Genomic DNA, 18,120 nt, shown 5'->3' with positions numbered 1-18,120 from the left:
AGCATATCAATGCAAAGCTTTTATATATGAGAAAAATTATCTCTTTTCCTTCACTATCAAGCCCTCTTCTGTGCAGAGATAATATCAGTGATGCTAGACTTCAAATGCTGCTGTTCTGCATAACCTGTTACTCAAAAAACTGAAAATTTAGTTAAACTTACTATTGATCTTAGTATGTTTGTTCTTATTTTTTTATTTAGTTCGTTGCATTCATTTGGAATTTTTTTAGTATGTTGAGTGATAATCATGGATATAAATGAATTTATCAAAGCAGTCAGCCGCCTTCCCCCATGCAATTATTCCTTAAAGAATACAGGCATTTTCTTGTTGTTCATTATTTGTCATATCACTTCATTTTATATATTTTTGTATGTAGTACAATTGCAAATTTAGATTAGAGTTTATAAATTATATTGTGCACTGAGATTAATTTTTAGTCTTAAGAATTCTTATATTCATTGCCTCTAGATTGTTCATTTTCAGTACTCAAATAAATGACAGTTTTAGGAATTTTAGAATTAGTCTATTAATTCATCTATATATGAAAGTTCATTAGGACATTATCATTGAATTTAGTATCTCATTGTCTTCATACCAAATTACCAAGAAGAATTAAATATTTAAAAAAATTATTGCAGATGCTCTAATTAACATTAAATACCGCACAGACCAAAAAACCATTGTTTGGGAAATGATCTGAAAATAATAATAAAACGGTAGAATGTTAAATGCGTATGTCTTAATTGAGTTTTTCTTAAGTGGTTTTATTGATTATGGGTGGACATTTTCTAGCATGTGGAATTTTCCTAGAGTTCCCCTCTTGTGTGATCAGTGTGGTGGTTTACCATACACAAGCTATTCTTTGGTACTTGTTATCCAAATATGTTATTCTTGATTGAGGAGGGGGAAAGAATGTATAGGGAGATTAGAGTGAAAAGATATGCCCTTCATGATTCATAGCTAATTGTAGAATTTGTTTTCTTTTTTGGCAAAGGAGTTTGTGAAGGTAATGATAGGTGAAGGGGTACAGAGGAGGTTAGTGTGCTGAGTTTATCCTTTACCTTTTTGTATCTGTCTACTTTATACCACCAAAAAAAAAAAAAAAGAAAAAGAAAAGAAAAAATTGAGCAAGAGTTATTAAGATTAAGGCCCATAGAATTCCTGTTATAACCATGACTATCTTGTGTTGAATTGTCACTCTGCATATAGAAAGTCATTACAAAACAATCCAGGCTGTTGCTCTTAGTAAAGTTTAGGAATCCATACTGGATTACACTTAATAATGATTGTTGATTGATCAATATGTCCATGTAATTGCTTATAAAAAGGTTTTTCCTATATCATGAGCATCTTTTTTGTCCATTTTAAACTAGATAAAACTTACTTTAAAATCTCTCAGGTGAGTATAATTACTTCCTTCCCTAAGTCCCCTTCCCTTTCACTCAGTTATATCTTTTTTAGGAGAAATTACCAACGCTTGGTATCTTCTCTGCAAGTGATTATTTCTTATGTAAATTGCTTTACTATACTTTGCCTTTAAATAATTTATTTGGGCATTTGTCAAATGGGAGAAACTTGTTATTATCATGTATAATGACTTCTGCTCCAAATATTAACAATGAAGGCAGGAGTTTGACACTTTTGTCTTACCTTGATACTTAATTTAGTATGATAAAGTGTATGGAAATTTATTTACTTAAAATCTTCAAACTTCCCCAAATCCTTTTTTCTCATTTCTGCATGTTCTGTTTACCCCTGGGATTGTGTGTTCAGGAGAATTGAGCATGAAAATGGGACGTTAGAGCATTTCTCAAAGTTTGGGTCACCCTATTGATATGTTTAAAAATCCTTAATTCAGTTTTTGGTCCTCTGAGTTAGGAGGTGTGATCTTTTGGCTATGTAAAGCAGCTTCTTATGGTGATGGTGTTACCCGTGCCCACATCATAATGTTGTGAGGATTAAATGAAATAATATAAAAATAGATGTACATTTAGATTTAGATCAAGAAGCCTTTCCCAACCCATCTTAATTCTACTGCCTTTCCTCTGTTAATTTGTTTTATATAAATATTTATAAAAAGAAACAGACCCTGCCCTCAAAAGAGCTTACATTTTATATATGTGTGTGTGTGTGTATATATATTCTATGTGGCATAGTATGACATATATAATTATGGAAAGAATGTATAGATTACAGGATAGTTTTAGGAGAGAGCACCAGCTGCTGGGGAGATCAGGAACAACTTCATGAGGAAAAGGTACTTGCACCTAAATCTTAAGGGAAATAAGTTGGAGATGAGTTGCATTGCTTTCCAGAAATGGAGGACAGCCAGAGCAAATGCATGTAAATAAGAAAGGTAGTACCATATATGAAGAATGGCAAGATGGCCATTCTACCTGAACTGTAGAATGCAGGAAGGAGAGTAACATTTATGTAGTGACACTAAGAAGAAAGTTTGGGATCAGGTAATAAAGGACTTTAAATGTTATTGAAGATTTTATTCTTATCCTTGAGTTAGTAGGAAGACACTGAAATTTATTGAGTAGAGTAGTGACATGGTTAGACCTGTGCTTTAGGAGACTCCTTTTGGTACCTTGGGGAATGGGAAGAGCTTTTGAGGTCGGGAGATCAGTTAGGAGGTCACTGCAGTAGTCTCAGTAGCAGAATAAATTTGAGGTGCAAAAGAGGTCAGAATTGAGGAAAGAAATGGCAGCTGTTGGCAACTGACTGAACATATGAGATTAAGAGGAAGTTAAGAGTTAAAGATAACACCTGGTTTGAGACCCTGGGGTATTGGAAGAATGGTAGTGCCTTTGACAGAAATAGGGAAATTCATAAGGGAGTGAGAGAAAAATTTATGAGTTATGTTTTGCCATATATTAACTTTGAAACATCTATAGGACATCCAGTTGGAAACTGGTGATGACAGAAATAAGGATTTGGGAGTCATCTACATAGAAGTGATAATTAAGCCTGTGTGAGTTGAGTCACTAAGTGAAAATGTGTACAGAGAAAAGAGGAAGAGGGCCCAGAACACAGCCTTTGAATATACCTACAGATTATGGTGTGCGGTGGGTGATGATCAAGCAGTGGAGACTGAGGTGTTCTGGTCAAGTGGGAAGAGAACCAGGATAGAGTAGTACCACAAAAAAAAACCAACCCATAGAAGATAGATTATTTATGAGGAGAAGATGGTTAGCAGAGTTAAATGCTGCAGAGAAATCAATGATGATGAACGCTGAGAAAAAGACCATCACGTTCAACAAGGGTTAAGGTCATCTATTAGAGCTTAAGCTCCTTGAGCAAGTACCGTGGTACTTTTTCTTTGTATCCTCAGAACCTAACATAGATGCCTGGTACATGGTAAATGCTTAATAAATTCTTGTTAATTGATTGGTTGACTGATTGGTAGCTTTGAAGAGAGAAGTTTCACTTACCTGATCAGGTCTGAAGACAGGTTGCAAAGGGTTGAGGAGTGAAAAGAGGAAGCTGAGGCAATGAATGTGCACAGCTTTTTCAAGGAGTTTGGCTCTTAATGGGAGGAATGTAATAGCCCAATAATTCATGGGGAAGATAGGGTCTTTGTTGTTGTTTCCAGCTCTTCATGACACCATGGACCATAGCATGCCAGGCCCTTCTGACGTCCACTATTTCCAAAAGTCTGTCCAAGTTCATGTTTATTGCTTCCGTTCATCTCATCCTCAGCTGTCCTCTTCTCCTTTTACTTTTAATCTTTCCTAACATCTGGGTCTTTTTCACTGAGTCCTGTCTTCTCATTATGTGGCCAAAGCATTTAAACTTCAGCTTCGGTATTTGACCTTCCAGTGAATAGTCTGAGTTAATTTCTTTAAGTATTGACTGATTTGATCTCTTTCCTGTCCAAAGGTACCTCAAAAGTCTTTTCTAGCACCACAGTTTGAAAGCATCCATTCTGTGGCACTCATTTCCTTTGGCAGTGTCTAGTGAGGGTTTTTTAAGAATATGAGAGATATGAGGTATCTTTGTAGGCAGCAGGGAAGAAAACAATAGATAGGAAGAAATTAAGAGAGAGATGGAAGAGAGGACTGAAGAAGCAGTCTGCTGGAGAAAAAGAGAAGGCTGAAATTAAGAGCACGTGTAGAAAGATTGGCCTTAATGAAGACTGGAGGAAAGGAGGAAAGTGGGAGATGATGCCAGAGGGAGGGTGTGAGATGTAGGTGATACGATAGTGCTCTTATTGTGAATAGTCTCTTTTTCCTGCAGCAAAACATGAGATGAGATGAGGTGAAGTCTTCAGCTGAAACAGTGGAGGTAGTGGTAGATGTGGATGGTTTGAGGAGAGAAAAAAAGGTTTAAGTTAAAAGAGAAAATCTTTGTGAGGAGAGGGATAGTCAATTAAGGAGTAAAAGGGTTGCCTCAGTGCAGGGAAGGCCAAATTCTGATTAAATTAACATTAATTGAAGTAGACTTAACATAACACTTAACATTCTCTAATTCCATTCAGCACATAAGTAGAAGTAGAGGTAGATTGTTGAATTGTTTATATACATAATCTGCTTTCTTGCTATCTCTCCTTCATGATGCTCCATCACTCATCTCTATGTCTTGCACAGGATATCCCCCAAACCTGGAGTGTACTCTCTATTTCCTAGAATCCCTGGTTTCCTCCAAATCCCAACTCTAAGCGCCAGCTTCTACATGATACCTTTCTTGGTCTTTCCAGTTGCTTGTGCCTCTACCTCCCTCCTGCTCCCTGTAATTACTATAAATTTACACATAATACACATACATTCACACAGTGCATATGGATAAAATAAATATACATATGTGTATATCTCTGTATTATATATGATGCATAAATTTATATTTGTTTGTACACATATTCATACACACATCATTTCACTTGATAATATGTCAGCTCCTTGAGTGCAGAGACTATTTATCTTTGTCTTTGTATCCCAAGCACATAGCGCAGTGTTTTGCACATAGTGAAGCTTTAATAAATGTTTGTTGATTGCTAATTTATGTAGTTTACTTATGGAATATAATAATTTAATTAACAAAGTAAAAATACATGTGAATGATGCTGCATTCTTTTTGAAGGTTTTTGAATACATTAATTCATTACCAGAATTTTTTTTCATAACAATTAAACTGTTTTCCTTTGTAAAAAGGTCGGCAGACAAATCAGTGATGGCAAAAAGAGATTTACATTTATATCACTTTATCTGATATCCCTGATATAATTATGTTATATTTTATTCTTAGTTAATATTATGAATAGAACAGATGGTGAAGGTTATGTTTAAATTAACGTCTTTTAAAAAGCTTCCCTTTGCTAGAAATGGTACCCATCTTCAGGTTAGTCCTTTACTCATATATTTAACTACAGTATAGTATTTCTAACTATGTGCAAAATATCTTAACCAAATAATAGTAATTCAAGTGCCAACCACTGATTCTTTAAATCAGAGTTGTCAAACACAGCTGACAAACATTCCCAAGTGTTCCCCAAGTCATAGTAAAACATAATTGGGCAATATTTAATAAAATAAATAAAAATACAATAAAGCATAAATAATATTATGTTTAAAAGCTAAGCCAGAATATGGCCCACAGAGATCCTTATGTATAATTTAGTGGCCCCCATTTCTATTTGAGTTGACACTACTGCTTTAGATAACACCGATAAGAAAATAATAATGCATTTCCTATGAAAAGATTTTTATTCCTTAGCTTACATGTTTTTTCATTGTCCTGGATAGAGAATTTTCATATGAATCCTGTGTAAATGGGTGTCATTTTGTGTAGAGTTAAAACTATCTATGTGAAATAACTTAATGCATTTATCTAGTTATAAAAAGTATCTCACATCCAGACCTTTTAAAAAATTTGTATTACTACTGACATGCATAGGATCCTGAAAATAACTGACTTCACAATGCTTTGGTTAAGATTTAACAATAATCTGTCTTTTGATCATCTAAACAATTAAGTGGCATCTGAATACATGGCAGTGTTATAAGTGTGGTTGTCCGCTGCCGTCGTCATCACAGACTAAGGAGACCTTTTGGATACATGTCACTATGCTCCAGTTGAAGATGCATACACAGAAATTGCTCCTATACTTGTACTCTTTCCACTATAAAATTAGATGGCTAGCCTTAACATGTCATTAAGACCTGACAAATTGAAAATTATCATTGATTAAAGCAGATTAATTCTGTGAATGTTGTACCAAATAAATCATATATAGAAGGATTAGGAAAATTTCCCAGGGAGACTTTATTCAGCCATATTTTAGTTATGTTTGAGGAACAGGGTTTTTAAAAGGGTTAATTCTTTGATAGTGACATAAAATTTGTGGATTTTGAAGACTATAGATTTTTATGTAACTATCTTAAGACATTCTGTAAGTTGAATACACAGTAGTTCAGTTTTTACTGAATTTTAACAAATGGAAAGTACTTTGGAGTTCACAGTGCATTCTGGTTTAAAATTTCATATTGATTTTATCAGCTGTACATACTTTGCATGGAAGCATGAGATTCAATAGGTTGCCTTGACAACTCTAATTGAAAATATTTCATGCAAATATTTGCCCTATGAAGTCTCCAAATATCTTGCCTTATAACACTAGAAATTAGCATTGAACTGTGTCCTGGATTTCAGCGTTGACTATTAGTTTACTGAACTTTACATAATATTTATCCCATTTTATAATTTTAAGATTAAAAACTTTTTTATGATATCTTCTTCACATGAAGTACATTGTCATGTCACGTCTATGTATCCTGTCTGCCACTTTTATTAGAATGAAAGTGAGTGTTGAGAATAGGCAAAAATCTTTACAGGTGTAGTACACATTTTTGTGTATGCTCCCATTTGAAACTTAATAGCTATTTGAGAGACCTGTTTCTCCCCCCCCACCCCCCGCCACTTTCAATAACTTGAGATGCCTTAAGCAGAGGGTTTGATATCCTAAAACTGTGGCTTTGTATTCCATTTAAAAATGTGGATCCTTCGAAGTGTTCAAAGGTATAATCAGATAGCATACAAACAAAATGCAGATTTGAGGAAGGTATATTGATAGTCAGAAATTTTTGTGCTAAGATTTTAGGAGCAGTTCCCACTGTTCTTACACAAGTTTAATACAGTCGTTCAGCTGTTAAAAACCCAGTCCCATATTTTTTTAAAAAAATACACAAACAAATTGTCTTATCTTTCTGCCTGATCTCTTTTCAAGTGCTAACACAATGGAAATAGTGGGTGATCTGTCAATGCGTTTGGTTTGTCAGTGATGGTTTTATATAAACATTGGTGGGGTAAGAAATAAAATTCGCACAGTAAAATATGATTTCATCTGCCTTTTCTCTGCAGCTCCCTGGCTCATGCTGCGGTGTGAAATTCTCATTTTACACACTTTGCAGGCGGAGCACATGAATTATGCATTGAGCAAGAGAAATCTCCTGCTTCAACTCCTATATGCATTTACCCAGGTTCTGTCTCTATTACCAAGATGAATTGCAAATGGAGGAATGTTGGATGGAATATGGCTCTTAACTTCTTTGTTTAGAATTCAGATTTTTCTTTTCATAGTAGATGCTTTAAATAAGAAAATGTTTTGATTTAAAATTTTTTTTTAGATAAACAATGAAATATAATGTAAGAGGAAAATGCCAGGCACATCACAAGCTTTTTATAGCTTTGATTTGGAATGCAAGGCTTTTTCAATTCAGCAGAAATGACCATTATCTGTTGCTAATGTTGTATTTCAGTCACTGTTATTTGCTCTTTCCAGAAAGTCAATGATTTCTGTCCTTTTGAGAGCTTTTTTCTTTGTATTTTAAGTTCTAATAAGAGCTCTTGCTGATTTCATTTTTGACTTTGTTCTATGTATATGATATGATATGTATTTAGTAGATATTGTTATATATTCTTAGCTGTAGTAGGAAATAAAATGTAGACTTAGTACAGGCTTTACCTTGATCCTGATTTGATGAGTTGCTAATTTTTCAGGTGGTGGTCATGTACTGTTGTGACTCATAGGAAACTACACCCATTTTGCTCTGTGTAACATTTTCAAATATCACATGATACTAAGCTTCTTTTTTGCTCTGTGCTTTTGCACAGTAGTGATACCCTAGATGAGATGGGATTGTCTTCCTGAGTCTGTGTTTTCAGTAACTTACAACTTTTTGGCTCTCAGGCATGAAACCAAAATTTCATCGACTTATTCTGAACATGAAGGCAATTTTTCACTTGACGACACAAAAGAAGCTTAAAATTTTTAAGGAAGAAAAAGGAATGTTCATTTAGCTGATGTTGAATTGTCAACACAGGAAAAATATTTGAGTGAAATATGTGTTTAGAGACATTCAACTTTTACAATTTTAGGAAAAATTGTTGGGAATTTCTGATATTATTAGAAGTGGTATATATGTAGCAAAGTATGAAGAGTGAATATCTTTATTTTCTTTGTTTCTTAAATTATATGGTAATGATCCCCTCACATCCCAAATAACTTGTATAGATCTCTAAACATACATTCTTAAAAGAGGTGAAAAAGGGAATGGGTGGAGTATACAGAGAAAAAAAATTTGATTTAGTAATTAAGTAAACCTTGAAGTTATTTGAAACTTCTACATATATTAAATTAATTTGGCTTATGTATCATTCACATAACAGATACAATATCTTGACCCTTCTGCTTCTCTCTGTGTTTTGCCTTCGTGTTCTCATCTTTAAAAAGAAGGGGTTGACACAGGGGTAGGGAACCTGCGGCCTTGAGGCCACATGCGGCCCTCTAGGTCCTCAAGTGCGGCCCTTTGACTGACTCCAAACTTCACAGAACAAATCCCCTTAATAAAAGGATTTGTTTGTAAAACTTGTACTCAGTCAAAAGGCCTCACATAAGGACCTAGAAAGCTACATGTGGCCTCGAGACCGCAGGTTCCCCACCCCTGGTGGTAGATGGTATTCAGGTTCTCTTTCAGCTCTAATTTATTTTCCTTTGATTAAATTTGTTGGCCTTGAATGGCGATGTTTTATTTTTTGTTTCAAGTGAAACTTTTTCCCTTTGGTAAATCCTTTTTTTTTTTTTTTAATTTGGTTAGGCAATGGGGTTTAAGTGACTTGCCCAGGGTCACACAGCTAGTAAGTGTTATATGTCTGAGGCCGGATTTGAACTCAGGTCCTCCTGAATCCAGGACTGGTGCTCTATCCACTGTGCCACCTAGCTGTCCCTTGGTAAATACTTTTAAAACATTCCTATCCCTATAACTCAGGATGACTTAAAGGAATGTAGTTCTTAAAGACAGAGTAACATTGGCTCTGGTGAGTCCTTCTGAGTTCCTGTTTGGTTACTCAGCACTTAGTTTGTGCTTGTTTACTAAGGTTTCTTAAGTCTTTTTCAAGTCAGTTTTCAGTCTTTACCAATAAATTATGAACTCTAGAATAAATGCTGTTTTATGTCACTCTCAACTGGCCAAGACACCCCCACGCCAATCCTCCCTATTCCTGGCCTTGAAAATGTAGTTGTCTAAAATGCAAACCCCATACAAATTTATCATTGAAATTAAAGCAAGAAGAGACATAACTGGAGTCCCTTTCTGCTCCAGATTTCAAGGGCAGCATAGGGGAAATGACAACTGTTATTAACGTAGGACCACTTTTAAAAGAGTCAGTATTTTGATCCTGAACTATCTGGTAATTACTTTAACATACTTTGGTAATTGATTGATTTATAATTTCTAAAGAAAAACTCAGGCTATAAATAAATAAGTAAAAAAGTGCTGTGTAATTGAGGCAATTCATGTGCTTATTAATAACTGATTCTTACCATAGTCACAATAAGCCAAACAAGAGACTTAAAGGTTCAGAAATGAGTGATTAGTCTAGCATAGCTACAACCAAATTTATCCCCAGTAGAAGAGGCACTAAGTTTGAACTGTCTGGGTTTCACTTTCATCCTCAGGAGCCTGGGAGGGGGTATAGACTAATTATCTGAATGCTTCTTCTGATTCTAAAGCCTGCAAGGCCTATAGGATCAGGCCAAGATTATAGCTTCTGGATTAAGAACAAGGGAATATATATTTAAAACTTTAGCAATCACAGATTATTTTTCTTTGTGAAACAAACCTGCTATGTCCTTTGAGACATGTCTAACTTGGAGAAACATGACTACAGGCTTTACTTTTCTGACATTTACTGGCTACTCAGAGGGAAATACTCTAAAAGTAAGATACCATTAGATAATTAAGCTTAATTATGGATTGATTTTCAGAAGATTAGGGATAGTTTAAAGGAAAATGGTGAGAGAAAGCATAAAACTAAGTATCGTGTGTGTGTGTGTGTGTGTGTGTGTGTGTGTGTGTTTTCATCCCCACTTGGAAAGATTTTTTGATGGTTGAGTTACTTTGATGTTTCCATCTATGTAATAGTTTGGAGGTATACATGAAGTAGGGGTCTCATTGCTTATGGAGTGAAAATATATAATGAGAAGATTCAAGGGCATTAGTTATAGTTTGGTGAGGGAACTTTAGTTTTTCTTAGAAAAATTTTTTAAAAAGCAAACTCTTTTTTAAACCCAGTTTTCCTGGAATTGAATCTCATTCCTATGAGTGCTCTTTAATTTTGTTGCTGCTGACAAAGAGGAGCAGAGTTTTTGAATTTTAAAGTGAATTTGAGTAAAATAGCTATAATTTTTTTTTTACCTCTTTTGTAAATTTTTTGTGTGCAATTCTCTTTTTTGAATTGGGATACTTCTGTCATGTAAAATTTATTTTCTTTGAAAAGAAAAAAGGTAGTATGTATTATTCTCAAGTCTTTTATTTTGGACAGTTGTTCTTAACTTTATTAAAATCCCTAATATGTATAAGAATGTAGTAACATACAAGTAAGGCAAGTGAAAAACAGGACTCCCAAAGCAGTTAACTGATAGGAGTTCTGTGTTCTTTTTTAGAAATAAGCACATACAGTATCATTTTCACATATTAAAAAGTTGTAACTTATTTGAAAATTTTTGAAATTTTGAAAACTTAATTTTATTTATTATTTTTATCATTATCAAAGAATTAAATGACTTTTATGTTAGCAAAATATTTTGTCCAGTTTTAAAATTGTTTTGGTTTTAATCTTTAAGTTTTCTGCTGAGTATCCATTCATCTATAAACAATATATGTATTTTAAACATTAGCTAGAGATTTTTTTGTGGGGGTACCATCTAGTCATTTGTACCAAATTTTAAAATTTGCAACTTAAACTTAATTTGAAAAATATTTTGTGTTAGGAGTGAATAATGAGCACAGTGCCACAATTTTTTTATCATATTTAGGGGAAAATGTTTTTAAATGGCAAAATATGTAACAATAAATCAAATATGTATTACTTTTGACAGAAAGAAGAGAAGAAAACTTGGCCAGAAAGAAAGCCTAGTAAAAAAGATGTTTCTCTTCTAGATCTAGATGACTGTAAGTATTACATCTGTTAAGTTTGTAATTTTCCTTTTGATCAACTGTGACTATATATTTTTACAAAATCTCTCTTTAATTCAGTTGTAGGCATCTGTTGAATACTTTATAGAGTAAAAAGCCCAGATAGATTTTCTGCAGTCATATGTCTTGGCCTTTAGGGAACATTTCTATTTTTCATAGAAAGGATAAAGCAATAATAGTGGGCCCTAAACAATGCTTGAAAATCCTGTGCTACTGTCCACTGGAGGCTTTCTGAGCCTTCCCTGGAATGGATGCTGTTTCCCTCACCATAAAACAAACATTAACATGCCAGTGAGAGTGAGATTTTCTGGTATTCAAATTATATCCATTTAGAAAAATTACTATAAAAGAAGTCTTTTTAATTGTGCCTTTTTCTGTGTTGTATCTTAGAAGGATGACTACTTTGCCTCTTTGTTGTCCTGATTCTGATAGTTATTTTTCTCTCTTCATAGTTTTTTTAACCACCATAGCTGTCTTATGAAAATATGAGAAGGATCGGCTGAGATTCTTATAATCTAGCCACTGTTTAGATTCTTATAATCTAGCCAATAAACCAATAATTCACTAATGTTCAGACTCCTTAAGAGTCTGCCCAATATGATGGATATTCTAATAAACCTTGTCTTTGGCTGAAAAAAAAAAAAGAAAATATGAGAAGGATCTCTGATATATCTTCAGTGGGAACCTCCTTCCACAGCTCATAACTTAGTAGACAAGTTCTAGGGAGTTGCCTGAGGCACATAGAATACAAATAACTAGCCCAGGGTCTCACAGCTAGTAAGTTTAAGAGGCAAAATTTAAATCTAAGTCTTCCAAACTTCAGGCCTAGCCCTCCTTCTAAGATTATCACTACAGCTGCATAATACACAGTGTCCCAAAAGTCTTATTAATAAGTCTTATTAATAACAGTATGAGCTCTTAAAGCTTAAAACTGCTTGACACTTTTGGGACATCCTACATAAATAAAATCATTAAGTAGAAGAATTTTTTTAAAAATCATTTAAGGGTATTTTGCTATGGTAATTCATACTAACTTTAGCAAATAAGTTCCTATATCTCACAAAATACTGTTGGCACCATTGCTGTGTAGAAATGAGGAATATGTTGCCATTGCCACCACCTACAAAACTGGGGGGAAAGTTGACAGAGGTAGCACTTCAGTATAGGGCATTGCTTTCCCTTTCCAGTTAACATTTCATATAAAGTCAGATGCTAACAATGGCAGCACCGAACTCATCTATACAATGAGCATCCTATCTGCCTATGTTAGGAGCATCATTGTGAGAGTCAAATGAAATAATTTATGTGAAAGCATATTGAAAACTGTAAAGTGCTATTTGAGTTTAAGTGTGATATTTTTGTCATTATTAATCAGTCAATAAACATTTATTAAACACCTGTGATTTATCAGGCACTTTGGTTAAATAGTGTTATTAGGAGAGAAGGATGAGTAAATTTGCATGGCTATCACATTGCAAGATAATCTCTATTCCACTGGAGCAGTTCTGTTTTTTCTTGCCTCTAATTGATTTATTTAGACATTTTCATAATTAAATATAAAATATAGGATATATAGAGGGGTTTTTTTCTTTGAAGGAAATAATCTAAAAGAGTCAAGGGCATATAGGATAATTACAGTGGTTTGCTGCTGAATTTGTGTCCGAGTTTCTTGATACCTATGGCTGAAGGGGAAGACACATTGTATAAAATAGCTTTCATTGTGTATTCAAAGAAAGGATGAAAATTTGTCTGTAGGGATAGATTTTCCTGAAGGCAAAGAAGTCTTTTGTTCCAACTGGTTTTCCAGGATTCATATTTCAATGACTAAATCATTATTTTTTATGTGATGTATGCTTCTCTTTTAAAAATAACAGCCAAATTGGACATATTAAAAAACCTTTTGCAGGAAATCTTCACATATAACACTCACCAATCCCCACCTCCCAGACTCTCTTCTGACCTCCATAGGTTCCATGAAAATTGCATTATTCTGTTTCTTTTATTACGTTTTGGATGATACTTTCTCTGTCTGTCTTTCCTTGCTTACCTCACCTTTCCCAACACAAACACAAGCTGTGGGATTGCATCAAGGATCAGCCTTCTCATCTCCTATGTCTAGAAACTATTGTATCTGTGCAGATGATTCCCAAATCTACATCTCTGGGACTGACATCTCACCAGTGTCAATTTTATACTTTCAACTCCCTCCTAGACACTTGTATGTCTTATAATTTAAACTCACCTACTCCTTAACCAAAGTTCTTCGTAGTTTCTCCTAGTGATACCACCAGATGACTCTTTCCTCTTTATTTACTCCCTTCATCTAACCACTAATTTTGACTCTTCCTTCATTCTGTTTCATTCTTTTTTCCCCCAATTTTTTAACATTTTTCTTTAAAGTTTTGATTTCCAAATTTTATTTCTCCTTTCTTCTTTTTCCTCCCCTCTCCCTTAGATGTAAGGTTATACATGTACAATTATGTCATTTTGTACAAGAAGACTTGAATAAAAGAAAAAAAATGAAAGAAAGAAAGTGAAAAATAACTTGCTTCAGACTGTGTTCAATCAATATTAGTTCTTTCTCTGGAGGCAGATAGTATGCTTCATCATTAATCCTTTGGGATTGTCTTGGATCTTGTATTGCTGAGAATAGCTGTCAGTATTGATCAGAGAAATGCAAATTAAAACAACTCTGAGGTACCACCTCACACCTATCAGAGTGGCTAATATGACAAAAAAAGAAAATGTTGGATGTTGGAGGGGATTTGGGAAAACTGGGACACTAGTGCACTGTTGGTGGAGTTATGAACTGATTCAACCATTCTGGAGAGCAATTTGGAGCTATGGCCAAAAGGCTATAAAACTGCATACTCTTTGATCCAGCAGTACCACTGCTAGGTCTGTATACCAAAGACATCCAAAAAAAAGGAGAAGTCTTTATTTGTACAAAATATTTATAGTAGCTCTTTTTGTGGTATCTAAGAATTGGAAATCAAAGAGATGTCCAGCAGTTGAGGAATAGCTAAACAAGCTGTGGTATACGATTGTAATGGGATACTGTTGTGTTATAAGAAATGACAAACAGGATCATTTCAGAAAAACTTGGAAAGACTTAATGAACTGATGCGTAGTGAAGTGAACAGAACCAGGAGAACATTGTACACAGTAACAACGATGTTGTTCGATGAGGAGCTGTGTAAAACAAACCAGTTCAAGCCCTCAAGCCTATATTATTGTGATAGGCACCTGATTAGACTTCCTGCCTCTTTTCTTTGACCTTTCCAGGTTATCCTCCACTTCCCACTAGCTTAATCATGATAAAAACATTAGAATTGAAGTCAAAGGACCCGAGTCAGAAAAGGACTGGCTGTGATCAAGATCTCCCCAGAATGTGCAAAAGCTCCTGGGTTGTTTTCTAAACTTGGTGATTAGGGGTCTGTTTGCAGTTCTTTTGCCTTAGTCTTGTACTTCCCACAGCTTTGAGGAAAATGAAGTTTGTAGTGTTCCCACAAGTGACAAAAAAGGGTGCCCCATCTTTCCCTCCACATCCTCCTCGCCAGTGATATGCTATTGATACTCATTTTGTTACAAAGCCCTCCCATCTCCCTGCTGAAGAAATATCAGACTTAAAGAAGTCAAAAATAATTCCCCTTTAGGAAATGATGACAGGCCTTAATCTACAGATTCAGTCCAAGCTGGTCATCCTAACATCATCTTCCATAATCTGGTCCAGTTTATCTTTACAAATTTATTTCTCTCCATTCTTCAGTAGGAGCATTCTACAGCCATCAGAGTCATGCTTTTTCAAACTATGTGGAGTTTCCCCAGTCTGCAATGGCATTTCTTTCTACTTACCCAAATCTACCCTAAACATCCTTTGTGTTGTCTTGTAGTTCTTCCTGCACTGTGAAGATTCTCCCTATTTATGGCCCACATTAGCATCCATATGCCAAAGCATTTGATTATATATTGGTTTATCACATCCCTTCATATGTGTTTATCTTACATCTGTTGAAATTGTAAATTCTTTTTTGAAATTTTTTTAAATTTATTTTGATTTGTCAATAATCACTTCCATAAGCTTTTGAGTTTTAAATTTTTCTCCACCTCCTTCCCCATTTCCCTCCCCAAGGTGGCACGCAATCTGATATAGGCTATACATATACATTCCTATTAAAGATATTTTCACATTTGTGATGTTGTAAGAAAGAATTAGAACCAATAGGAGGAACCACAAGAAAGAGAAAATAAAACAAAACAGAAGAAAAAAAATAGGAAATAGTATGCCTTGATCTGCATTCAAACTCCATAGTTCTTTCTTTGGATGTGGATAGCATTTTCCATCATGAGACCTTTGGAGATGTCTTAGATCCTTGCATTGCTGAGAAGGGCTAAATCTATCAATGTTAGTCATTACACAACGTGGCTATTACTGTGTACAGCGTTTTCCTGGTTCTACTCACTTCACTCAGCATCAGACCATACAAGTCTTTCCAGGTTTTTCTGAAGTCTGCCTGCTCATCATTTCTTATAGCACAATAGTATTCCATTACATTCATATTCCACAACTTGTCCAGCCATTCCCCAATTGATGAGCATCCTCTCAATTTCCAATTCTTGGCCACCACAAAAACAGCTGCTATAAATATTTTTGTACATGTGGGTCCTTTTCCCATTTGTATGATCTCTTTGGGACACAGCCCTAGAAGTGGTATTGCTGAGTCAATATGCACATTTTTGTAGCCCTTTGGGTATAGTTCCAAATTGCTCTCCAAAATGGTTGGATCATTTCACAACTCCACCAACAATGCATTAGTATTCCGATTTCCCTACATCTTCTCCATCATTTATCATTTTCTTGTTTTGTCCTGTTAGCCAATCTGATAGGTGTGATGTGGTACCTCAGAGTTGTTTTGATTTGCATGTCTCTAATCAATAGTGATTTAGAGCATTTTTTCATGTGACTCTAGATGGCTTTAATTTCTTCATCTGAGAACTGCCTCTTCATATCCTTTGACAATTTATCAATTGGGGAAGAAATTGTAAATTCTTAAGGGCAGCGGCAGATCTGTCTTTAAACATAGGACTGGATATGCAATAGGCACTAAAAAATCACTATTAAAATTAAATGAAAATCTTTAATGTAGTAAGATGCACAATAGACTTTGTAAATGTTTTATTCTCTCTCTGTCTCTGTCTCTCTCTCTTTTTCCTATAGTCCTGCTGATCCTGTGCAACAGTATTATCCTACCAGTAGTCTACCACAGGGGGTCCACCCAAGGTTAGGAGTGTCAGAGGATGGGCAGGATTCTAGACATATATGAGACATTGTGACAGTACACGTGTAGAACTCTGAATGGCCTCCTGTCCTCCCTCGTTCTTGCCCCATGACCAGCCTAACTTTTCTTCTTGTCCAGTTCTTGTTGTTCTTTTGAGTTTCTAGTTTACTATATGTTGTGTTCTGCTCACCCTGCACCTGTGTAACATTCAGTTGTAGTTCTTTTTTTTTTTGTTATTATTGTTGTTGTTGTCATCCAAAAATCTTTAATATAACAAGAAGGAAGGGAGTTAGTTTTTGTAGCCTCGGCTGGCACGCTTGAACTTTGAGCCCTTGGATCAGACATGTGGTTTGGTGTGGCTGTGGGGAGTGCCTGGTGCCTTACCAAAATGCCTTTACACCTCCCGGCCCTTCCAGGGACCAGACAGCAGGACAGTGCCCCAGCCCTTGGGCGAGCTCTTGGCCAGCTGGTCAAAGGTAAGGATCTTCCCACCAGCCTTGAGGATGCGATTCTGGGAATTGCCAGTAACATGAAGGGGACACACCTTCAGCTTGGAGACATCCTAGATCCTCACATCATCTGTCATGGTCCCACCAACCACAGCTGTCTTGTTCTCCCTGCTGGGCAGCTTCATTTTCCTGATCAGTTGAGACAGGGTCAGAGGGGGCTGATTGGTCCGACTCATGAACAGCCTTTTCAGGACAATCTTGTTCAAAGTTGAGTTGGTTCTATGGACCAGGAGCCAGCAGAGCTTCACCAGCAGCTGCAGGTAGATGTCCTGGCTCTTGGGCTCCTTGTGCCAGACTTTCTGGTCCTTGTTATGGCGGATGTCGACTCCCATGCTGGCGTCCTACCGAATGCCGGCCCAACCAGGAAAGACCCCCGTTGTAGTTCTTCAGAGGCATTTGTGTCCGTGTCTCCCTGTCATGTAGTAAGGCCAGTAGAATGTTAATATTGAAGAATAGCCATGGATTGAAGTCACTTTGGCATTTTACTCCTTGGCCTGTAAAGTAATGCGTGTTTGCCCAAGAAAGAGCCATACCCAACATGCTCTGACATACCCATTTAGCTGTCTTCCTTGTATGTGGTCTGAGGACGCTCTTGCCTTTCTAGTTGGTTCATGTTGGTGTGGATCAATACCAAACCCTACAATGTGCCATTAAGCCCACCCCATCTAGTCGTTCGGGTGTTTGACCTAAGCACTTTGGTCCTGTTGCCCATTCAGGCCGTTGTTCATTTGCTTGCCCAGTAGGACCAAGTAGGCCACATGCATTCTAGCCTCCTGAGTTGTGAGTATTAAAGCTCTGTTTTCCAGCCACCTGATGGTCAGTGTGTTCTGATCTGAATTCCTCCTGAACTGTTGAAAA

General features: G+C 35.8%; 1 protein-coding gene and 1 pseudogene across 1 annotated transcript in view; one reads left to right on the top strand and one right to left on the bottom strand.

Annotated features, from left to right (window-relative positions):
- The window catches only part of AP3B1 (adaptor related protein complex 3 subunit beta 1), a 338,444-nt gene that overhangs the window by 226,882 nt on the left and 93,442 nt on the right, over positions 1–18,120 (top strand). Inside the window, exon 21 of the mRNA XM_027863441.1 lies at positions 11,378–11,450. Coding sequence (XP_027719242.1) covers positions 11,378–11,450 — 73 coding nt within the window. The remainder of the gene's footprint in view (positions 1–11,377; positions 11,451–18,120) is intronic.
- LOC114044132 lies at positions 17,043–17,594 on the bottom strand (annotated as a pseudogene).

This window comes from Vombatus ursinus, unplaced genomic scaffold, assembly GCF_900497805.2.
Source record: "Vombatus ursinus unplaced genomic scaffold, bare-nosed wombat genome assembly UNPS02014772.1, whole genome shotgun sequence".
Taxonomy (NCBI): domain Eukaryota; kingdom Metazoa; phylum Chordata; class Mammalia; order Diprotodontia; family Vombatidae; genus Vombatus; species Vombatus ursinus.
Note: the sequence above shows the minus strand (reverse complement) of the source record. Positions and strands in the feature narration are given on the sequence as shown.